We start from the raw sequence: 25615 nt of genomic DNA on the forward strand, positions 1-25615 counted from the left end.
ACATACAAGGAAAGTTGATACATCATTAGATCGGAAATTTGACATAGATTCTTTCATGTTTTATCTAACCACATATTTTTCGCTAAAATGCAATGCGGGGGAGAAAATGGCGAAAAACTGTGCTAGGGGGTACAAATGTGGGTCTGGGGGGAGAAGCTCCAGGCGGATTTAGGGTGGGTTTTAGTATGTCATTTAGGACACCATCCTGAGCATTTTGGCGCAAAAATAATTTCTAATTTGACTGGACTACTTTTATTAATTAATAATTTTTTAATCATTTTGCAAACTTTTTTAAAAATTTTGTACATTTTTTATTTTTTTAAATCAATGCTTACTTAGTAAAAAAAAACAGAAAAAAACGAAAAAAATAATGGAATTTTTTCTGTTTTTCCGTTTTTTGTTTCGTTATGGCACAAAGATTTTTTCATAACGTTATAATTTCGTTATCGTTTCTTCTGTAGAAAATTTCGTTTTCGTTTATCGTTACATTATTATAACGGAAAAAATTTCGGTTTTTTTCATTTTTTCGTTTTTTCGTTACGTTATGAATAACGTTATGACAACACTGGAAGTACGCCAAATTACAAATCAAAAAACTCTCAGACTTGCATATTTTGGACTATTCCACTCCACAATGGCCTATGGGGTAGTTTTTTGGGGAGGTAATGCATCTTATGCAGGGCTGGTGGAATGGAACAGAACGGAACAAATAAACGGAACAATAAACAAATCAGGAAAAAATCTTATTGAGAACGGAACAGAACAGAACGGAACGGAACAGAACAAAATGAACAAAACCAGAACAGAACAAATAAGATAAGGAATTGCTCTTGAACAGAACAGAACAGAACAAAACAGAAAAAAAAAATTGGAACGGAACGGAACAGAACAGAACAGAACAAAATGAAAAAATTTGAAATTACCTACACTATCAGCCTATCAGCCAACTGCCAACTCAGGAGGTTACAATGGGGGGGGGGGTGGTCAAGTCAGTCAAGTGTGAATTTTAGCTTTCCAATTCCATCTTCATTTGGAAAATTTAGTGGAAATTTCGATTCTCAAAAATCTGCTGGAAGGTTGCAGAAATGCAAATTGCTCAAAATGGCTGAAAATCATTTTCAGTTGATTCGGCGGGCCGGGAGTGGTGGGACATGGTTAATTGATTATAGCACATTCTAGATGAATTCGGTAAAATTTTGATCTTTTTTCTCATAGTCATTTTGGGACATGGGACCAAATTTGAGTTTAAAAAATTCATCAAAAAATGAAAAACAAAAATATGCACTTCAGTTCTTGAAATTTTTAAAATTTTGGATGGTGTCAAATTTTGCATGTTAATTTGATGATTCGATCTAACTTTGTCCAGTTCAAAAATTTTTCTGTCAGGTGGGATCACCCCCCCCCCCCTCCTAGAAAAACGGAACGGAACGGAACAGAACAGAACAGAACAAATGGAACGGAACAGAACATAACAGAACAAAACAGAACGGAACGGAACAGAACAGAACAGAACAAAACAGAACGGAACAAAAAAATGATGAACATAACGGAACAGAACAGTAAAAATGCGAAGTGATTTGTTCATGAACGGAACGGAACAAAACTATCGTTTCGGTCACCAGCCCTGATCTTATGTCAAGCAAATACTCACACTACAATAACGTGCGATAAGAACAATTTATAAACTACCTCTAAGACAAACATGCAGACCCACCTTTGTTGATAATAAAATTCTCACTACAATATCACAATATATTCTGGGCATATCTCTCATGGTTTATACTGGGGTTATAACCTTTCCAAAAATTACCCATCCATACAGTACCAGATCATGAGGTAACCTCAGAACTCCCCACTACCGCACAAAACTTCTCCAGAGTAGCACTGTATCATCTGCTGCAAAAGTATACAATCGGATTCCAGGGAGTGTAAAAAACTAGCCAACTGCAAAAAAATTCAAACATGTCCTGAAAGAATGGCTGATAACTAGGGCTTATTATACCCTGGAAGAATATCTCAGCTCCCCGGATCAATAAGAGTTCAAATTTTTTGAAATAACCTGGAGTAGATTTTATGTACCCATAGTTTTAAATCTTCATCTTTTATGTTTTAATCAAGTTTTTTATATTTAAAGCTGAAATTTGTATTCTATGTACTTACATGCTTAACTTAATAAGATGGCAGCAATGCTGCCGCGTGTATCTCAAATAAAGAATTTAGAAAACAAAACAAAAACTCCTCAAAACATAGTATACACCACTCCAAAATACACATCTGACATCACCCTGCAAAAAAAAAAACACATGATATTGTCTGATTGTATAGGATTTTTTTTCTTCAAAACATGTTCTGAATTCTGATTTTATATAAAAAACTGTCAACTTTGAACATCAGTGGTATAAGAAAACATTAAGATAAATACCTAAAAATCAAATTTGGAATTTATTACTTTCTTCATTCTACCAAAAAACCAACTCCAGATTTGAACTCTACAACCTTGAAAACATCAATCAACATATTACACTATAATTTATAAGCAAAATTTGAAATCCCCCACCCATATGAACCTACGACTCACCTTCCACCTTCACCACAGAAAATGACTACGGATTTGAATTCTACGACCTCGAAAACATATTATTCGAAATATTACACAGGAATGTACAAAAAATTTGAAATATTCCCCCTCTCCACGCCTCACTCCCCACTCTTACGAAAAAAATAACTCTAAATTCGGATTCTACGACCTTGAAAACATATTATTTGACATATTACACAATAATGTGTGGAAAATTTGAAATTCTCCCCTCCCCACGCCTCCCCCCACTCCCTGCAGATTCGGATTCTACAACCTCGAAAACATATCAATCGACATATTACACATTGTTGTGATATACTACTATGCCGTACATGGTATGTTTAGGGCGCACCCACATGGTAACACTGCGGGCAACACTGCGTTTTATTCTCGTCAGCTAGCCGTAGGAGCCAAGTGACGAGAGTACAGAACGCTAGTAGCTTGTCCGGGTCGACATGGGTAGGTTATTCAATTGCTAATCGGTTAATACAGTCATTTAAGTATAACTTTTACGCATGCGTGTTAAGTGATTATGTTTAGTTTCTCATTTAGTTTTAGTTAGTGTTATTTATTATTAAGGTCCGATGCGCTGAGATTAGGTTCGAGGCGAGTAGGTGAGAAGGATTAGGGATCTACTCATCGCCATCACGGTAAGAATATGTCATTGAACATTATCGGGAATCTTTGCTGTAAGATACTTTAGTGCCACCTACACCAAAGTGTGTATAATTAGTTTAAGAAAGTGTCATGTTAACCTATCCGAATACATCGTTGTATGTAATTAGATAGCTCATGTAACGTGTTGTTAATATTGCACACATTATACATTTTCTACTTGTATTCCTTGTGATTATTTATGGTGTGTGTGAACATCTGTTAAGGGTGTAAAAGCAACCTTTCCTACTCACGCCCTAGCAGATCATGTGATATTCTGGTGAGTATTTATTAGAAATACTCTAAGGGATATTTCCATGAAAGAACACACAACATTATAGGTATCATACCTATCATGCTTCAAGTCATTTTATCCTCTTACATTGTCATTAATATAGACAAAAATGCACTCCTTGTGACTATTTCTAACTGACAAACATTCAAAACAATCAAAACTATTTGTTAACACTTTGTATGTACAAAATTTGCTCAAAAAAGGTGGAGTTTTTTGAGATGTCACCTTATAACTCCAAACAACTTGCAATGTTGTTGGGATTTTGAGTTAGGCCATTTGGGTTTTTTACATGATCTAGATAATGTACCAAACTCAAAGTGTTATTTTTGGTTGAGGGGGGTCATACAGGCCCCAAAAATGCAAAAACATCAAAATCAATTTTTTTTGAGATGTCACCTTATTACTCCCGAGGTGCAATATCATTAATAAATAAAACGCAATAAACGCATTGAACGGTGTGAATTTGTATTGTTATTTTAATGAAGAACTTAAAATATGCTTATGGTGAGTAGGTAATTGCCGCGTAGTCTTCTATCTGAGATAGTCAGGGACAAGAGGAAAATATTCACTGTCTAGGGAATATTTCTTAGCGAACATCACAGGGTAATCATGCCTATATCCACTATAATATACCTCTGGATAATTCCTACCCTAACCATAACACATGTTTTCTTGAAATCATCTCGTGAAGATTTTTTTTGGCCAGTCTCTTTCACAATGAAAATAAGGACGACTTCTACTCCGATCACATAATTGATGTCATCCAACTGGAAAATTAGAATCTGGTGGTGAATTTTTTCTTGCAATCTCAACAAAACTGAAAACAAAGCATCCTTACAACTTACCGAAAAAATCTGAAATTTTGAATTCAGAAATTGAATTTGTCATTCTCAAATTGAGGGAAATTGCAATCCAGCAAATTTTTTTATGGTGAGTAAAAATTATAAAATTATTGCAATTTCTGAATCTGAAGCAAAATTTTAATGTATTGCAAAAACTTCTTTTTCGCAGGCAAAATATTGCAGTTTGGTTTACTATTTTTCAGTTCAATGCAAAATTATTATGATGATCGATTTCAAAAAGTAAAAAAAAATCGAGAAAGTTGAGGATAACTTTTTTTTTGGTTAAAATAATAAAATTGCTTGAAAAATGCACTTGGAAGTGGAATTAAGTGCACTTCTGCCAGAAGCCCGATAGACTGGATGCATAATTAGGAGACTACTCTCACTATAACTAACTTCACTTGGTTTTTTCTGAAGAACACCAAACTTGGGAAATTAGGTGGCCCCTCTTCCTATTAATGCACCCAGGCAAATGCAATTTTTTATTTTTCATTTTTCCTCCTCAATTTTGTTTTTTTTTTTTACATCTCCAATTTTTTCGCTACTTTTTTTCCTTACCTTTTTTGTATTTCTTCCTTTTTTGCTGATTTTTTTCTCAAGTTTGTTTTTTTATTTTTCGTACTTACACCATTTTGCATCACGGATATGACGTCAAATCAATTCAAATAAATTGAACACCATTTCGTAAATTGTATTTCTATTCTATGAAAAAATAAAATAGAATCATTCTAGGTACACGTTTCAATAAATAAGTGAAATAAAATTTATCATTTTTAAACGAAGGCAGATCTTGAACTTTATGCGACCACATGAACCATATTTTGATAAATTTGCAGCAGGCCGAACTAAATTTCAAATTCCATTTAATGATATACATAGTAATCTTGAAGAAAATCTCAAAAAATCCTTTTGCTAATAAAAAAAAGTTGAGGCATCGTAATTACAAATTCACTTCATGAATCCCATCACCTTTCAAAGAACAAGAAGGTCTTTCGACATGCTTAAACAAATTACATGTGGCAATGAAAAAAATGTATTCATTTTCCCTTTTTCCTATGAGAATGGAACATTATTCCTTCAAGCAATTAAATCTGCTTTGTCGAAGAGCAACGTACAAACCAGATTTGAAATTTTTTTCATCTGCTACGTTCATCTTCATTGCTGAAGACACTGTTAGAAAGTCCAACTCAGTAAACTCTGAACCCAGCTCAAATTATACGATATTTTGGTAAATACATCAGGTTGAGCATTCTCTCGTACTCCGCAAGATACTCCAAATGATTTAACTCCGAGTAATATCCAAGGACATGTTTCGTTTCCTGTTGCAATCTGCAAAGGGCTGCCTGCTAGAGACTGTAATGGGGAATTTCACTTTAGTATGTCTGTTAATAAATATTACCCATTATTCTATGGAAATAGTGTTTGATATGGTACTTGAGGTAACTTACCGCACACAATCCATCTCCTTCGTTCGAGTTTCCAGCACACACCATTGTATTGGAGTCGTATCCTTGTTCAAGGCGTTGAGTACCACTACGATAAGACGTTCTGCATTTTTCATCATCTACTACTGTAATGGTTGATTTTTGTAAAGCTGTTCCTCTCTGTTGCACTACAAAAAGTCAAAGTGTGAAAATTAGCATCTTAAGTTAAAATGAGCCACGAGTGAGTATTGAATTGAGGAAAATTAGGTATCTAGCTTCTTACCCGGACCTGTCGTTATCCAACCGGTGACAGTGGCTTTGGTATTGAATGGGTTATGAGCGGAGTTGAAAAGACACGCTGGTCTTATGAATGGAGTAATTGGAACCGAGGCGTTCAATAAGAAAATAGTTACGTCGTGATAAAATTGAGGTGGTTTGTAATATGGACTGTCGTAGCGTCTTTCAATCTTATACACAGAGTGCCTTGCTTCATCTGCAGGTGAAAATAAATCAACAACGCCCAGCATCACCCATTTTGCTTCACCCCTGTTTAAAAAAAAAAAAAATCATTATTTGGTAACATATTTGCCTTTGAGGATGCAAAAACGTAGGTAGATGTACCAATTTGGTGTATTTCCGCATTGTGCTGCACTGATGACGAATCTTTCACTGATTAGGGCACCATCGCAGCCCCATTCGATGTCACTTTCACTTCTCGAACTTTGATATCCAATAAGAGCCTGAATGAGAATAAATGGTTATTTGTTTTTAGATCAGAGAACATGTCATTTGAATTTTGAAATAATTCCAAGTTGGAGAATTTCTGTAGAGTGTAAAGTGTAGACTTACTGTATGTGGATATTCTCCTGGCTGCACTGTGGTTTGTGTTGCAGTGCCAGACGGATATGGGAAATTTGGTCTACGGTTATCTGATCCGGTGACTGCAGGAGGACGTGTATTATATTGAGGTACATTGTATTGTGGTGTATTGTATTGAGGTGTGTTATGTGGAGGTCTTGAAGGTCGTGTCGCTGGAGGTTTGTATGGAGGTGCGGTAGCAATCGAAGGTGGTGTATTGTATTGCGGGGCAGTAGGTCTAATACTAGGAAAATTACTAGTTGATGGAATCTAGATCAGAAAAATACTGGGTTATTTTTATTATACATACATTTGAAAAAAGAAGTTCCAGAGAACAGTTTTTTCAAACACTATTTCGTGTTCTAAATTTTCATCTTATTTTAACATGATTTACTGATCTGTGTATATGTAATAAGGAATAGGTTTGATCTAAAGGTAGATACTTTGTAAAATGTTTACCGGAGCCGAAGTCGGAGGCAGAATATCAATGGGATCAAGTTGTGGGCAACATATACTATCTGCAGCACCAGTCGAATCGTAACCGCAAACCACTGCTATATTGTTGGCAATAATATTATTCGCTGATGGACAATTTTGAACTTTTACACAAATGTGGTCCGCCTGATTTTGGCATGCGTTTTCTTCAGATCGTACCAAAAAAAAGGAGAAAAATGCTTTATTTTATCTACTGTAATTTTTGAAATGTTTCAATAAATTATTAGGTATGCTTTAAAATTCTTTCAAACAAAAAAAAAAAAAAAAAAAAAATGGAAAACCTCGAATTACAATTCTGATTTTTGAAAAAAATTGATGAAAAAAATGGATGTAGATGCTTATTAATGAAACATGAAACAATAATTTTTTCCATGCAATTTACTCCCTCCCTTTTTTTGAAGCAGTGAGTATGTCAGTGAAAGTACATTTAAGTTGAAATTACCATGCGAGGGCCTCCTTTGAGGCAGTGTTGAATCTTTCTTAATCATTTCTCGTTCAATTTCATTACGAACTGTCAAAATCCAATCAATGTGATCAGCCAAGTCGGTAAATGCTGCAACTGCAGTCGCTGTTGGCTGTTTCAAGCTAACTATTCCACGAAGATAGTATAAGTTGTTTTCTCGAAACAGTAGACCACCTCCACTATCTCCTTGAAGTACACCAGGACCTTGAAAAATGAATTGAATCACGTTGTTAATGTTATACATTCGAATATAAGGGTTCAAGAATGTACCATAAGCTACATATAATGACTGTTTCAGCAACCATGTGCAATGTGCATCCACACTTCGAACCCAATGCTACCAAATGTAGGTAGAGGTACCTATCTCAATTTCAATGAAATTTCATCAATTTTTGGGAATTGTTAGTCAATTTCATCTTACAGTTTTTATGATTTCTACCTCATTGTGATTTATGCCAAATTTTATTTTACTTTGATAATACCTATTTGATCAATTTTATTGGAAATATTTTGTAGTCTATGCAATTTTCACGAAATTTCACTCATATCCTGATATTATAAATTTTATCAGTTTTTTGGCAATTAAAAATTATTTTCATCACATTTCAACAAATTTTAACATTATTTCAAGTAGGTATGAAGGTACCTAACTTACAAAAATTTCATCAACTGCCTGATAATTTTTTTGAAACTTTTATGGCAATTTTGGAGTTTTTCGGGTATCTTTTCTTTAATTTTTGTAAAATTTTGTTCAATTTGTGTTATGTTTGAGCATTTTTGCGATATTTTACACAAATTTCAGTTTTTTCAAAGTGTTCATTCCATTTTAACAAATTCTCGAGTACATAATTTTTGCAAAGTTTGCTGAATTGTGTCGATTTTTTTCTATCAAATAATTATACGTAATTTTCATGCAATTTTAGGAATACTTTATCAATTTTTAACAAGCTGGTCGACTGTTGCAAGATTTTACTAAAATTTCAAGTTTTTTCATGAACTCTAGGTCGTTTTTAGATGTTTTTATGTCACTCAAACAAATTGTTTTAACGATGTTTTGAGCGTTTGTTGCGAAGTTGTGCAAAATTTCATAACATTATTAAATTTTGATAATATTTTTCATCGATTTTTTTGAAATTTTCAACAATTTTTTTCTATTTAAGCATGTATGCGATATTTTGCGATCAAATTTCAGCCAATTTTATCCATTTTTATGAAATTTCAACAAATTTTTGAGCGATTTTCTCAAAACTTTCCATAATTATGCTGAATTATTGTTAAAAATCAATTTATGTTAATTTTCAGTGATTAATACCTAACTATATAGTATTAGTAAGTCAAATTAAAATTTTTTATTGTACTTGAATTATCATTTCATCTTGGGAGTGTTTTCATTATTTTTGAACGATCTAGGTGTTTCCTGCAAGTCCTACAGTTATCCTGCTTTTTTCATTTTTCATCCAAAAGTCCTGCTTTTTTTCAATCAGACTTCAAATTATCAAATTCCTCTTTCCAAATAGAAAACTTATTGTTCAAATCTTTAAGAAATGTTCAAAGTTTAAATCAGAAAAGAAAACTCTTTCCTGCATAAAAAACTTTTTTTTTGTTTACTTTTCAAAACATAAAATTTTGAAAGTTTTTGACCTCGTTTCACTGGGGCTGATTTCCTTTTCTTTTTCAATTTTGAATTTTTCAAAAAAAAACTGTCATAATTTGAATTTTAAAATTACGAAGCAAAATAATAAATTTTTATAACTATAACTTTTCGAAATACTGATTTTCGAAAGCTTTTGCTCTTGCTTCGCCAGGGCCAGTTTGTTCTTTTTTTCGTTGTTTAAAAAATTCCAAACTTGAAGGAGAAATGAAAATTTTTATACGTTCGTTACGTGGATATTATGCAAAATTATACCTATCAAATGACAAAATTGTTATTTCATCTCTTACTTATTTTATTTTAAAACTCGCCATATTATTTCGAAAAATTGGTATAATTTTTTAAGAATTTGTCATGTTGAAAAAAGTTTTTTATTCAGCCAATTTCATTTCATTTGCAAGAACCTTAAAGGTGAAAATAAAATTAAAATCTTGGGATGTTTGAAGATACTATAAAATCGAAAAAATTGAATGTTTAATTTTTCCTTGCCCCCCTCTAAAGAAATTCCAAGTGTTTGAAAAATGTCCTGCTAGAACTGCTTTTTCATTTTGAAATTTTGTTATACCCCTGAGTCGATTTTCAGCAAGTGATTTTTCACAATTTCTCCCAAATTTTTAGGGAACTTCAGGTAATTTTTTTTTGCTAATTTTAGTTTTTTTGATGCTTTATTATGCACTTACTTATGGTTGAATATTTATTTCATGCAATTTATGAAACGTCGAGATCATAATTTCGTCTTCAAATGTTATCGTTTCTTGTTTTTTTTTTTTTTTTTTCGAATCACTTTTTACGATCAATGATTTGTGATTCGCATTCATGAATCTCGAATCGTGGGTTTTCAAAAATGAGTCGAATTAATTTTTGAGCACCGATCCTGCTTGAAGAAAAATTTGCTGATTCGAATACATCGATCTTAGTTTCTACGAAATTACTCATAAAATAAATAAATAAATAAAACTGTCTTATAATTTTACCATCTTCTGATCCTGCGCAGAATTTGTCAAACGTTATGAATGCTTTAAATTCATCTGGCACATTGTTCAAACATCTTTCTCGACTGATGAAGGGAAGGTCGACTGTCATAAGCTTTTCACTTAATTTACCATGCTCGTTCTTTCCCCATCCTACTACCTAAAAAAACAAACAAAATGCATTCTTTAGTGATCACCTACGAGAAAATTATTGGATCTGATTAAGCCAGATCTGATCAGATGTATTTAGATCTGGTCCGATTCAGTCAAATTTTCTCCAGTGGATTCAGATCAAAAATCTAATTTAATCAAAACTTTAATCTGGTCCGATCAGATCTCGTCAAGTCAGAGAACAGGAGTAATCGTAAAATAAGTTCGTTAAGAATGCTCACTTTTGCTGGTGTGTTCTCAGGAGGATATCTGTTGGTTCTTAAGCCTGCCCAATCCACACAAGCAGGCAAAACTGTCGGGCTTATGTCCAGCTTTTCTTGTAGAATTAGTATCGCGATATCAGCAGCGAAGTAATTATTTATTCCTATGTAACCTTTGTTGGAATAACGTATATCTCTTAGCTGAAATCAAAGATTCGGTTATGTAATGTTTAATGTTGAATGTAAATTAGAAGGAATATTCCTCATGTCAATTCATCGTACCTTGAAAGCCTTCTGGTTCTTATTGTCGAACACATTATAGTCTCTGGTAAATTTGCTCACAACTATTTCATAATTAACAGCAGATTTCCTCTTGTTTGCTTGATCGTGGAAACAATGAGCAGCTGAAAGATGACACCAGTTTAATTATTAATCCGAATTGAGTACAATCGAACGACGATTTCAATGGCAGGTGCGTTGGATCGTTCGAAATGTTAACGATTTTTCAAATTTAAAAACAAACCTGATACGACTAAATACGGATTTATAATAGTTCCTCCGCAAATTAAAACTCTATCTTGGTTATAAACTGCCACATGCCAGGGAGAATCACCAAAATGTTCTACAACACCGCCACTAATTAAGGCAGTAGGATTGGTATAAGGTCTTCCACATTCTATCACAATAACCAAAAAAAATTTTAAAAATCAAAAATATCCGATAAATTAAATTAGCTGAATGAAAATGAAAATCATGAAAAAATTTTATCATACCAGGAACACATGAAAAAAGAGTCTTATCCCATTTCCCATCATCCTGACAGGTAATTTCGTGATAAGTAGGAACAAAATCTCGATAGGTGTGTAATGCCTTGCAAATTGGCCGAATCGTAGTCCCTGCCAGCAAAGCATCGACATCACAAGGAATATTCACACCTCTACGGTAACATTGTAGATCAACGTTTACAGGATTTAGTCTTTCGCACATCCCTGAAAACAAATAATTAATTTAGCTCTCGTTGTTTCAATGATCATAATTAATTGATTATTCGATAGTCTCTCGGGGCGACTACTTACTGTAACAGTTGTCAATCTGTGGAATCCAACTTCTGTCATGGCAAACAGACCGAAAATGGGTATCCTCCACAGGAGAGTAGGTAGGATTACATTTTATCGTAGCAACGGTGAATTCTCTAACGTATCCGCCGATATTACAATTCTGTGATTCTTTCCCATTGCATAGGTACGTGATTGTTTTATCAGGTGATTGAGGGGGTGCGGTACAGTAGTCACTAAAAATAAACAGTTTTGACCGTTGGTCATTAGTACACAGAAATAAAGGTTTGGCAAGTCATCGATGGTGATCGCATGATCTTTGGATTTTTAAAAGTCTAATACAAATGAAATATCTCCGGGAGAAAGCTTGAGATCTGATTGGATCCCAATAAATCGTGCTAAAAAATGAATTTTTATTTTTGGTGAATTTTTGAAAATCTTGAATTCGGGCCAAAAATGAGAAAAACAAAAACGAACCTTCACTGTATCGGCATACAATGAGGAAAATTTGAAATGTACATTTTGACCCCACAAATCGATTGAGAATGATTTTGAACCGTTTTGAACAATTCTAAAGCCTCCGACAAATTTTTGAAAATTTAAATTTCCTCAACATTTTTCCCACTGAATTTTAAAAATCACAATTTACTTTATAGCCCAATTTCAACATTCTGAGTTGATTGGAAGTAGCTTCAATTTGTAAAGCAAAAGTTATATTGAGGTTTTCAAGAGGATGAGGAGGGGGCGATGGGAAAATTTGTCGACTTTTGTGGAAGATGAATATCGATTTTGCCAATTGCTATAATAATATTCATACGACCTTTGAAAATTTTTATTTTCTTTTTTAGATTTTTGGAGTCCTTGAAAGTAAAATTTGTTAATTTTAAAACGAGAAAAAAATGACCCCAGCGAAGCATTCAGGGCGAGAGTTTTCAAAAATTTGTATTTCAAGATACCTAAAAACAAGGTATTTTCAACTCGAGAAATTTATTTTTCGGTTTTTAAAATTTTAGAATTTTAATGATTTTTTTTTTAGGAAGTGAATTTTGAAAAAGTAAAGAGAATAGGGTCGAGCGAAGTGACGAAAGCATTTGAAAATTTGTGTTTCGAGAGGCATAAAAACGATGTTTTATGGAGAGTTAATTTTTTGGTTTTAAACCCCAAAACTTGATTTTTTTAGAAATTTCCCTCTTAATCTTGGAAAAAAAGAAAACAAGCCCGTACGAAGCGAGGAGGGCAAAAGCCCTACAAAATTTGTGTTTCGAGAAGTAAAAAAAGATGGTTTTTATTCATCACAGGCCCTTATTTTGCCGAGCCCTCCAGAAAGCGTGGGCCTCCTCCCCTCCTCTCTTCTGCGTCCTGTCTGCAGCCTCTAGTCATATTTTGGAATTTTCAAATTTCTAGAACGTGCCCTAGAAAACGTTCAAATATCGGTTTCCACCGATTTGGAACCGTGGGTACTTTGAAAAATTTGTATAGTTCTACATATTATTGAGCCGGAAGAAACTAATAAGTAATCAAAATAGCACGAAAAAGTGGCGAATTTTTCGTTTTTTTGATAATTTAAAAAAAAATCAAGTTTGGAACAAAAATGAAAAAAAATCAAAATTTTACTGAATGGTTCCAGAAATCTGAAATTTGGCATTTATCCTACTTTTGACCCACCAAATCGATTGGAAATGGTTTTGAATCGTTTTGAGTATTTCAGGAGCCTCCGGCATATTTTTGAAAATTCTGAAACTTCCAAAATACAGCTGCAAGCCCCATAACTGTTTGAAACCAATTCTGATGGACTTTTAATATTGAAATTGAAAGTGCAAAGTAAATTTTGACTTTTACAACTTCATTTGGTAAAATTTAGTGGAAATTTCAGCTTTTAAAAATGTACTGGAGGCTCCAGAATAGTTCAAAGAGGTTCAAACCCATTTTCAATTGATTCTGAGGAACGAAAATAGGTTACTCATCAATTCAGCTTTCTGGAGCAATTCTGTAAACGATTTTTTCCCATTTTTGGCCCAAAGATTTAATTCTAAAATTTATCAAAAATTTGAAAATGCACCTTGAATTGTTCAAAATGGTTAAACTCGCTTCCAATCGACTCCGAGGGACGAAAATGGGCTACTCATCAAATTTCAAGTCTGTGGAGCAATTCTGTAAAATTTGGATTTTTTTCAAACTTTTGTCCCAAAGATTTTTAAAAATCCAAAAGGCACGTAGAATTGTTCAAAATGGTTCAAATTTATTTCCAATCGACTCCCTGGGGCGAAAATGGGTTACTCATCAAATTTCAGCCATGTGGAGAGCAATTCTGTAAAATTTGGATTTTTCGAACTTTGTCCCAAAAACTTTCAAAATCCCAAAAATGCATCTAGAACTGTTCAAAATGGTTCAAACTCATTTCCAATCGACTCCCTGGGACAAAAATGGGTTACTCATCAAATTTCAGCTATCTGGAGCAAATCTGTAAAATTTGGATTTTTTCGAACTTTTTGCCCTGGAGATTAGGTTTCTTATCTTTCAGCTTTCTGGGAGAATCTTGTTAAATTTTTTTTTCAACTTTCGTCTCAAAAATTTTCAAAAATCCAAAAATACACCTAAAACTATTCGAAGCGGTTCAAACCCATTTCCAATCGACTCCGAGGTACGAAAATAGGCCACTCATTAAATTTCAGCTTTCTGGGGCAATTCTGTAAAATTTTCATTTTCTCGTATTTTTGGCCCAACTATTTTCAAAAATTCATCAAAAATCGAAAAATTCACCTGGAATTGTTCAAAATGGTTCAAACTCATTTCCAATCGACTCCGAGGGACGAAAATGGGTTACTCATCAAATTTCAGCTATCTGGAGCAATTCTGTAAAATTTTCGATTTTTTTCCAATTTTTGTCCCAAAGATTTTCAAAATTTCATTAAAATAGAAAAATGCTCCCAAGTACCTGAAATCTTCAACTGTTTTGATTTAGTTTTGTCCTGTTTGAAAATGTTTCTACCTTTTGAGATGCCTCCCTTGTAAAGATGTTTTGTTTGTACATTCTTGATATTTTGATTTAACAAACTTACTTTGCTGCTCGTTTTCTTCTAATTTCGTCGCTGGTAACGTTGCATATTTGTGGTGACTCGTCAGATCCATCAACGCATTGTTTCAAGCCATCGCATAGATATTCTTGACGTATACAACCTCCATAATCGCACTGGAAAAATTTTTCATTGCATCTAAATGGGCAAATAAGAATTATTATTTATCTGATATTTTCCATAAAACATAATGTTATTCAAGTAGAGGAAATGTAGAGAGTTGAAGAGTAAACTTTTCCATCTTTAAGTATGCAGTGAAAAAAATGAAATCAAAATTACTCTTCGATCTCAACACGAAGCCAGAGAGAGGTGTTTGTTCCTCTGGGCGAATTTTTTCTCCTCTGTTTACCTTATATGTACTAGTAACACTGTCTCCTCAAAACCTGAAAATCAATTTACGTAAAAATAACCACATCGTATACTAACATCGTGTTTTGGCAATTTTCATATGATTCATCGGAACCATCTGCGCAATCAGGTATCCCATCACAAATAAATGACGCATGGATACATTGAAGATTCTCGCATTGAAATTCCGATCTGAAAATTGTTTTCAAATACGTGAATAATATCGCATACCTACTTCTACAAAGTTGTAGCAAAATAATATAAACTATTTTCGACTCAATATTAGCTCGTATTAATTTAACCCATCTACTTACATTTTACAGTGACTAATAATATTTTCACGTCTGCTTAGTGTGGAATGATTTGACGTATGCAAAGCTATGTATAAAAAAAAAATAATCGTAACAAAACAAATTGTCAATTAAAATAAATTTTTCAATCGAATAAGTAGTAAATCGTAAAGGCAGATAGAGTACCTTTGAAAAACTACAAAATCGAATTTACACATAGAGGGTCTCACAAGGACCAATGAGAATCGGAAACCATTATGCTTCTGGACCAAATTGATCGTGAGCAGACAAAAAACTCATTAATTTCCACCTGCAGTGAAGTGAAACTGAAATTTGCATATTGAAAACGTGTCGCGATAACCGTTCTAGGAACATGGGCACCTACTGGCGAGCCAATAAAAGTTCTGGGATTTCGAGTCTAACAGACGACTTGTATTTTTAATGTCACGAAGGTCAATATAGATTATAGCTCGTAATTTACCGTAATGTCTGTCCGATGTTGACTGACCATGCGGCTCGGTATCGTGATTTTTGGTCTTTGTGACACGTTTCAAATGGTCTATGCATCGTCGTCTGCGGATATAATTTAAAATATAGGCATAAGAATGAAAAAAAAATTGGCGAATGATAATTTTAGAGATAGGTGCCCGAAACTTGTCGATTATCGTATCTTTATCACTTTGGCCCTGGTGAGATGATATTAATTAAATTCTCTATTTTAAGAATAATCATCGAAAAGTATAAATAATTGAGAAATTCATTTCGTGATTTAATTTAAAAATTGTGATAGTTATTCAAAAAAAAGTATAGGACTTTAGGTAGGTAATAAAGTAGAAATTTTTCGATAAACTCACCATTTACATAGATATTAAGACTTAACAGGAACAAACAACTACATATACTCGTTCTACTGACTGCTTTAATGAAAGTGATCATTCTCACGGTACGAAAATCACGATTTAAATTTAAAAAACACATTTTATCTAATTGAAAGTTATACAACGTTAAAATATTAAAAAAAAAACTTCAGTCGACGTAACCTGCGTAGGTACCTATACAATAGAAAACTTAATATAAAAATACTGGGGGAAAATAGACTAACCGCAAGTTTCCTCTTAGTACATTACTTGTTTTTTTTTTTCGTTTTAAATCAATGTTCACCATGAACACTTCTCGATAGTGTTGATATCGCGACAAATAACTTGTTTTTCTGCTTTTTGATGTTATTAAAATTAGGTGATCTGCGTATGTATATTTATTATGATAAAAGATTCTAATCACGCATTAAATATTTATTTTTAAAACTGAGAGGGATTAACCAGGAATTGTGAGAACCGTGTTCAATGATTTGTAGCAGGTGTACTTATTGGGTTTTCTAAATTCTTGTAGTAAGGTAATGAAAAATGCATCGCCAGTGAAGCAAGTTGTACGTATAGGTATTTTTTAGACGAGTCTTGGCTGGAATATTATGTCAAATGATAGCGAATAAAGATTCCTTGGAAATTACACAGAGGAATCGGCAAATGGCAGTTCGATTAATTCATTTTTGATTTTAACTAGAGGGTCATTCCACGTCAATTGGACCAAGAAGTGGTAGGGGATTCGGCGATTTTTTTGAAATTTTTCCTGTGCAAAGACCTTCCGAAAGGATGACCAATGGCGCAAATCGCAGCCCTCTAGCCCATTTTTAAAGGCAGCCAGGGGGTGTCAAAGTTTTCAGTGAACCTAAAATATCAATAATATCATCCATTTCAGCAGTGGACTACTCGATAACAGCAATACCTACCAAAATGGAACATTTCCACATAGTTAGGCGTTTTGAAAGGCCTGTTGGCTGTTGGTGATATCATAAAAATCAGTGTTGCCACTTTTTTTTGTACAAAAAATTAGCTCAAAAAGTTTCGAAACGTGGTTTTCATATCGTTCCGACTCGCAAAAATTCTGAAAAAAATATATTATGGACAACTTTTTATGCTGAACAACATATTAAAAAATTGGAATGATAACATGTTGCAAAGTTGATTTTAAAAAATTTATAGTTTGCGAGCAAATGTGATTTTTTGATTTAAGTTAAAACAAGGAAAAAGTTTTGATAAAAGAAGTTGACCAATTTGTCCCCTATTTTTACGTATCTGTTGAAAAAGTTGAAAAAACCCTTTTACTCGATGAAATGAATTCCTCATAAAAAAATCAGAACTCAAAAAGATTCAAAAAATGAACGAATTTTAATTTTTTTGTTGTGAGTGTAATTTTTATCAACTTTTTCATGAAATACGTCAGAAAGAGGTCAAAATAAGGCAACTGAATAAATTTAAACTTTTTTTGATGTTTGAAATTAAAAATAGAATTTTTTCGAATTTTGATTTTTTGTGAAGAGTTTATTTCATCGAGGAGAGGGTTTTTTCAACTTTTTCAACAGATGTAAAAATAGGGGTCAAATGGGTCAACTTCACTTATCAAAACTTTTTTCTTGTTTTAAATCAAAAAATCACATTTTTTTCGGAAACTTTAAATTTTTTAAAATCAACTTTGCAACTGTTAGACTGTATTCGAGCACGTATGGTAATAAGATAGAGGATGAGAAATATTCCTTAGCAGGTGAAAGATTACCAGTAGCCTTATACAGCGCTTTGTAATATCAAGAAGGAACAATTTACACTTACCCCTTGCTAGCTCGGCGGTTATACTACTATCGCGTCGGATACGTCAACATAAATACCAACTAATGTATCAATTAGGCCCACTTTCGTGGAATAATAACACATTCGTTAGTTTCTCCAATGTAATCGGTGTAACAAATTACATTCTCTTAATTATAAGGTTTTCTTCAAATATATACATTCACCAATTTACGATTTTACCAGATAGCGTAATTAGAACAGAGACACTATGCTCAACCGCCTAATCACGTCAAATTCACCACTAATTCACCAATGAGAACTTAATTAATCACAATTCCACGACAGGGCAACTAAGATGAAGTGGTTGATTGCTCTTAATTAAGGTACAAATTAACCGAACCCTAATAAGGGTAGAACGAGGAAAAGAATAAGTTTTCAAACGATTAAGTTGAAGGAAAATGGACCAAGTGCTCAAGTCCACCAATTCATAGATCGCCTAAGTACTGGTCTGTACTACACTTACGTATCTACGACTCGACGAACGAACAAGAAGTGATTTCAAGATCGAACCTAGCTAAAGTTATGCCTAGAGCACCTAAAAGTTCCTAAATCGATCTCGATTGCTGATAGGCTCGCGCTACTTTTACTGAAAGATGGGGGAAATATACTAGCCAATCATAAAATAGATGTAATTATGCGAATTCTCCGCCCATATAAATAATATTGGCGCGGACCCCCTGGTGTGATGGAAAATTATCCGGCACCCCTGCTGGTATTTGATAATATTCGAATTCGCAAGTATCTACACTTTACCTTAATAAATCAAACGATCCCTAAGTTGTCAAGACCTAAAGGATGGATTTACCAAGTCCTATAGGATCTTCCCCAACTTAAGAATCGTTATAAGATGCACTGAGAGGACAGTGAGGCCATAATGCCACCTTACACAACATGTTACCATTCCATTTTTTTAATATGTTGTTCAGCATGAAAAGTTGTCCATAATATTTCTTTCAGAATTTTTGAGAGTCAGAACGATATGAAAACTACGTCTCGAAACTTTTTGAGCTGATTTTTTGTACGAAAAAAAGTGGCAACACTGATTTTTATGATATCACCAAAAAGCTTTTCAAAACCCCCTAACTATTGGAAAATGTTCCATTTTGGTAGATACGAGTATCACGATTATCGAGTAATCCACTGCTGAAATGGATGATATTTCAGATTCACTGAAAACTTTGACACCCCCTGGCTGCCTTTAAAAATGGGCTAGATGGCTGCGATTTAAGCCATTGGTCATCCCTTCGGAAGGTCTTTCCACAGGAAAAATTTCAAAAAAATCGTCGAACCTCCCTTCCACTTCTTGGTCCAATTGACAGGGAATGACCCTAGAAATAATTTTATTCAGACAACGCAGTTTTTTTTTGGCACAAAATTCATAAGACTAATATTACAATGGAAAATAGGTATATATTTTTCAGGGTGATGAGGGAAAAAAAACGTTGGGGTACTTATTAATTTTATAATATGGTCAACATTGCCGAAGTGCTGGAAGTTGACGTCCAAAAATTCTTCTCTTTTGGGATTCCATTCTGGGAGATGAAACGTGCTATGAAATTAGGCTTGAATTTACTGGTACGATTAGGCCCAGTCTCAAACTTATATTCATCGTAATGATCCAACACTTTTTCGAACATGTTGTGTAATCCAGCATTACTTAATAATTTCAAAACATTATCATTACTCATACCATAAAAATGAATCGCATCGCCTCCGCCTAATGTATTGTACTTCATTCTAGCGATGCTGGAAAAAATTCTACACTTGGTACCAGTCATGAAGACTCGATCAACATGTATGTTATGCTTTACTATTTGACCGTAAAAATGGTCAAAATAATCTTCAACGGCAGTCATTTCAGTATCATTAAGCTTCGAAGTGCCGAAACAAAGTTCATTTAGAATAGCGTCGTATTCGTCGATTATTACAAGTACCTTTCTATGAAATATTTCGTACAACAAATTGATTAATCTTGGTATAACACCCCCATTTCCGGTGTCACTGTTTAATGATACTTCTAGGCTTTTAAACACGTCTTGATAATACTGGACTGCTGGATCAATGTTGGCGTATGATACGTTCATTATGTAGCTGTGGTCATTAAGTGTTTCTCTAATTACTCCTTTTACTGCTTCATAGACATCCTTCAAAGACTTGAACAACGTTGGCTGACCCATATTGAGGCGTACTACAGGGACTGAGCCTAGCTGTCTAAAAAAACGTTCATTCTTGTAACCACTAATCAGAAATGAATCCTTCAATTTTTCAAATTTACCATCGCAATACATCATGCCCATTTCGAATGTCTTATACGACTTCGTTTCTTCTCGAGGTATTGGTTTTAATGTGGCTTCATCAACTTCCATTTGGTAAAAATATTTAATCATATCTAAGTTGATGCTTTTGCCAAAAGCGCGCGGAAGAGTTACCACGAGTCTGCTTGTATAAGCCATATACCTTATCAGTAAAGAATTATCCACAAATGCACGACTGTGACAGACAAGATCTTGAAACGTGTGAACATTCGGATCAATAGCTTCAGGTAAGGGAAATCCTGTTTCAAAAACTTTCGTTTCATATCTGTGTGTGATGAGTGCTGATGCAGTAATGTCATGAGTCCATGCACACAGAATGGCATATGAAACCTTTGTAACCGACAACTGCATATTCAACAATCTGCGAAAATATATAATATTGGTACCTAATTAATACTCGTACCTAATAATTGAAATTAAAATTTGAACAAATTATTATTTGGTTCTGACACAAGAGGGAAACATACGTAAACAGGAGCTACATTTACAGAAAGCAAAACATTGCCCCCGGTACACCTTTCCAGAGCCTCTGAAAAGGGATAATCAAAGGGGGCAATTTGCCACAAGCCTGAATTTTTCAGAGGTTAGTAACTTAAGTATAGGATGGGTCGTCTTTGACTTTTTTTGGAAATTTGGATGGGGCGGGTACTAAAAAGTTGTGGGGAAACCTCAAAAGAGTGTAGGAAAAATTTGAAGTCTCAGACTCCACCCAGCACTTTGCAACCGACGCGAGGTTCAAAGTTTTGAAATTTTCAAAAAAATATTTTTGATTTTTCTGATGGTTATTGATCGGATTATGCCTATTTAAGAGTAAAAAGCCATTTTCAATCGGGTTTTTCACTGTATTGGAGATTTCATTTCGCTTTTAAAATATGCAAAAACAGCTATTTTCAAAGATAATTTGCGATTCATTTTGATTTTTATAAATTTTTATTTGTCATTCATTTGAAGTCTAGGATGCCTTTTGTCATTACAAGATTTTAAATGGCCCCGCCTCTCCTTCTCTTTCCCTCCCGCCCTCCACCTCCTGAGATTCTCAATTAGCGCACAATTTCGATAAAAAATTAATATTGGTAGGTATTAGTAGGTATCAAATCTTAAAAAATACATACCTACCCACGATTCTCTCTCTAAATACCCCGATTACCAAAACTTTGTGTGGCCATTTCGATCAAATTGTCTAAATTCTCTCGTTTTGCTTTTGGGTTCAATTTTTTCAAACATCTACTAAACTGCAGTGAGAGAAGAAATTCGAAAATTTAATCAGAATGCTGTCAAAAAAAGACGTTTACAGGGGTATTCAAAGCTACTGTGAACGAATCTAAAATAGAATTTCTGATGGTATGTAAAATAGCTAGCACAATCAAACTGATAAGAAATCGAAAAGAAACGCCAAACTTTAATTCTGAACAGGGTAAATTCAAAAGTACTTTTTACTTTGTAAAAGTGTGATATACTACTATGCCGTACGTGGTATGTTTGGGGCGCGCCCACATGGTAACACTGCATCGTGTCGGCAACACTGCATCGTGTCGGCAACACTGCGTTGTATTCTCGTCAGCTAGCCGTACGAGCCAAGCGACGAGAGTACAGAACGTTAGTAGCTTGTCCGGGTCGACACGGGTAGGTTATTCCCTTTGCTAATCGGTTAATACAGTCATTTAGTATATAAGTTTTACTCGCGCGTGTTAAGTGATTATGTTAATTTCTTCATTTAGTTTTTATTAGTTTACTTATTATTAAGGTCGATGCACTTGCGATTAGGTTCGAGGTGAGTAGGCGAGAAGGATTAGTGATCTACTCGTCGCCATCACGGTTAGAATACGTTATTGGAACGTTATTGGGAATCTCCATTGAGAGATACCTTATTGCCACCCCCTCACCGATGTGTGAATGAAACCTCACCGATGAGTGAATGATTAGTCTTAAGAAATGCGTCATGTTAACCTATACTAGTACATCGTTGTATGTAATTGTGTAGCTCATGTAAAGTGTTGTTAATATCACGCACATTATATTATTTCATCATGTCTTTCTTGTTGTTATTTATGATATGTGTGAACATCTGTTAAGAGTGTAAATGCAACCTTTCCTACTCACGCCCTAGCCGAGCATGTGAGGTATTCTGGTAAGTATTTAGAAGAAATGCTTTAAGGGATATTTCCAGGAAACAACACCAACAGCTAATTATTGGTACTACCCAATCATTACCTTAAGCCATTTTACCCTCTTACAAACCCGTACGGAAAAATACTATGGCGAACTATAGTATTTTCGCGAACTATAGTTAACTATAGTAACCATGAATTTTTTTTTCAATATTTTGGACAATTTACTGGCTTATAATTCCTGAAAACACACAATTTATCATTGCACTGATAAATTGTGTGTTTTCAGGCATTGTAAGCCAATAAATTGCCCAAAATATTGAAAAAAAAATTCATGGTTACTATAGTTAACTATAGTTCGCGAAAATACTATAGTTCGCCATAGTATTTTTCCGTACGGGAAAGCATCAAAATTTGATTAAATCGCGGCACTTAAAATAGGAAGATTGAAATTTTGCGTACCTATGCTTCATTTCAACGTGCTGAATCGACTAATGGTGATCTTGAGTTGTAGAGTCTCCGAAGGGGGGGGAGGGTGGTGTTCTCGAATTTTTCAGTTTTGGAACAATTGCCATAAAAATGATCAAAACGAAATTCGGAACGTGTAAACTCTCATTACCAATTTCGCGGCTTTTTATAGATTATAGGTTGGTATTTGCGTAAATCATTTCTACCAATTCAGATTCAGATTTTAATCGTGTTTTCTCGAGGAATAAAAAATTTAAAAAGGCTTTAGGAGTTGATACAGCTCGAAATCACCCCACAAGTCGATTCGGAGGATGGAAAATTCTATGTTAGAACAAAATTATGCGCTAATTGAGAATCTCTGGAAGTTGAGGGAGGGAGGGAGGAAGGGAGGGAGGGAGGGAGGCAAGAGGAGGAGCCATTTCAAGTCATGTAGTGACATAAGGCATCCTAGACTTCAAATGAATAACAAATTTGTAAAAAATAAATTCAAAATGAATCGCGAACTATCTTGAAAATGGCTGTTTTTGCATATTTTAAAAACGAAATAAAATCTCCAATAAAGTGAAAAACCCGATTGAAAATGGCTTTTTACTCTTAAATAGGCATAATGCGACCAATAACCATAAAAAAATCAAAAATAATATTAAAATTTTTTTTTGGATTTTTTTGAAAATTTCAAAATTTTTAGCTCCGGTTGCAAAGTGCTGGGTGGAATCTGAGACTCCAAATCTTTCCTACACTCTTTTGAGGTCCCCCCACAACTTTTTAAATCAAAGAGGGCCCACCCTAATAGGTAAGTAATGTCTTTTCCAAGTCCACAATTCCTTAAAATTCAATTTGTTTTTCAAATATTTATTCCAAGTCAGAATAGTGCACGACGTAAAAATTTCGTCTCAAATTCAAAACTACTTGCATTATTTTCAACACTACATTTTTTTCTTTTATTATAACTTCATAATGTTTTTCAGTTTTTTAAAATCGGGGCTTGGTTAAATATTTTATTGGAATTGGTTATTCTATTTTTTCTTAAATGAATTTCTTCATTGATGATTTTTAATTCAAATAAAAAATAATAGGTAATCGAATTAATTATTAATATAATATAGGTATAAAAAAGTTTAGATTTTGGACATCAAGTTGAAAAGGTTGATAAGTAGATAAAAATTAGAAATTCAAATTCAATTTCTTATGTATGAGTAAAAGATTCGCTGATTAAAATTCCAATAAAATATTTATCAACTTTCGAAAACTATTCTTGATACCTAAACAACTCTTATCAGGAATGGAAAAATTTGATAAAAAGTCTTCATTTTTTTATCTTGTAATAAGAAAATTATTATGAACGGCCAATATGTATAGGGTATGTACTTACTTAATAGCAGCCATGGCGAGGTTAAACGTTAGAACGGAACACTGATGATATCTGAAAAGAAAAACAAGCATTTAATGAATAGGTATGGTTTTCATAGTTTTAAACATTTGATTGAATCAAATTTTCTATAGGCCTTTGAAATACCAATTTTCACCCAAGTGTGAATTTTTTAAAGAAACTATTCCAGCTCTTATGTTCTGCGTAATATCGAAGAATTTTTGGCATTTTCACATGATCCCAGCAATTTTAAGGAAATAAAGATATAAAATGTGTAAATGCCAAAACGTCTAAAATTCTCGCAGAATTTTACTAAATTCAGACAAAAAATATCAAAATATTAATGATGTTTGAATTTTTTGGTAGTATTTTAAGGAAATTAGGATTCGAAATATCAAAATGTGATTTTTAAGACCGTTTTTCAGTCGCTTTTTGCAGCAGAAGTTGAACAAAATTTTGGAACGTCAATAGAATTTTGACATCTTATTCAACTTTTAAAAACTTGGCGAAATTCTGAAGAAATTCAGATGTGAAATGTCATGCCACTGTGTTTATTTTTTTTTTAAATTCAATTTAATTTTTAAAAATACACCAACCCCCCCCCCCCACATGATAATAGTCTCATAATGTATGGAAAAGAGATCATAAGAAAAATTTAATACATACGTACCATGTAAATTTTGAAAGCGATTCAATTTCTTCACGTGAGCCTTGGGAGTCTTTTCAGGAAGCATACCACTTCGATAAATGCTGTAGGTGTGTTGAGTGCTCATCGATTAATAAACTACGAGTAGATATCACGAGATATGTAATTTCCTGTACCCCTGCTTTTTCAAAGATCAGCTTCTCAAAAAATCCGGAGATTATTGAAAATTCATGATAGCCACAGATAATTCACGATAACTTCCTGTGTGCAAGGTGTACGCAAACGCAAATCTGATTTGTATAAATATTTCGAATTAATTCATCCAAACCACATCATTAACGAGTGCACAGAGTATCTCAAAGTATTTCCAATTACGCAGTTTTTTGCGTTTATTTTATCTTTTTATCTTGTTGATTTGAAAAAAAAAATCAAATCAAAATATTGGAAATCGTGCTGCTATCTTAATTCTAAATGCTAATTGAAAACATCCCTTGCCCCTTTGCAAACTCAAAATCATCAAAAGTGCTGGATCAGAAGACAATAATTACTTACCAGTGACCTGTTTCTACAGAGCTGTGGGTCCAAAACAATTTCGGGATTGGGTTTTGGTTTTGGGATCAAAAATTTATGGGCTCATTTTATAATCAAGATTTACCCAG

General features: G+C 33.7%; 2 protein-coding genes across 3 annotated transcripts; both read right to left on the bottom strand.

Annotated features, from left to right (window-relative positions):
• Positions 1–5039: 5039 nt before the first annotated feature.
• LOC135834471 (uncharacterized) lies at positions 5040–16488 on the bottom strand. 2 transcript variants are annotated; one of them, XM_065348351.1, is made up of 17 exons: positions 16224–16488; positions 15394–15457; positions 15158–15271; positions 14717–14869; positions 11679–11893; positions 11376–11591; positions 11126–11278; positions 10885–11006; positions 10624–10803; positions 10235–10391; positions 7589–7813; positions 7111–7292; positions 6643–6921; positions 6415–6533; positions 6083–6339; positions 5818–5981; positions 5040–5722 (listed from the first exon to the last, which is right to left on the bottom strand). In XM_065348351.1, exons 1-17 carry the CDS (start codon positions 16345–16347, stop codon positions 5543–5545), a joined length of 2904 nt encoding a protein of 967 aa, XP_065204423.1. In that variant the 5' UTR covers positions 16348–16488; the 3' UTR covers positions 5040–5542. The 2 variants fall into 2 exon arrangements, with proteins under 2 accessions (XP_065204423.1, XP_065204422.1); XM_065348350.1 differs by having other exon boundaries at positions 6077–6339.
• A 2885-nt stretch (positions 16489–19373) lies between these two features.
• LOC135834478 (uncharacterized) lies at positions 19374–25299 on the bottom strand. The gene is made up of 3 exons (XM_065348361.1): positions 24981–25299; positions 24314–24364; positions 19374–20726 (listed from the first exon to the last, which is right to left on the bottom strand). Exons 2-3 carry the CDS (start codon positions 24325–24327, stop codon positions 19511–19513), a joined length of 1230 nt encoding a protein of 409 aa, XP_065204433.1. The 5' UTR covers positions 24328–24364; positions 24981–25299; the 3' UTR covers positions 19374–19510.
• Between the last annotated feature and the right edge of the window lie 316 nt (positions 25300–25615).

This window comes from Planococcus citri, chromosome 2 (assembly GCF_950023065.1).
Source record: "Planococcus citri chromosome 2, ihPlaCitr1.1, whole genome shotgun sequence".
In the NCBI taxonomy this organism is placed as follows: Eukaryota; Metazoa; Arthropoda; class Insecta; order Hemiptera; family Pseudococcidae; genus Planococcus; species Planococcus citri.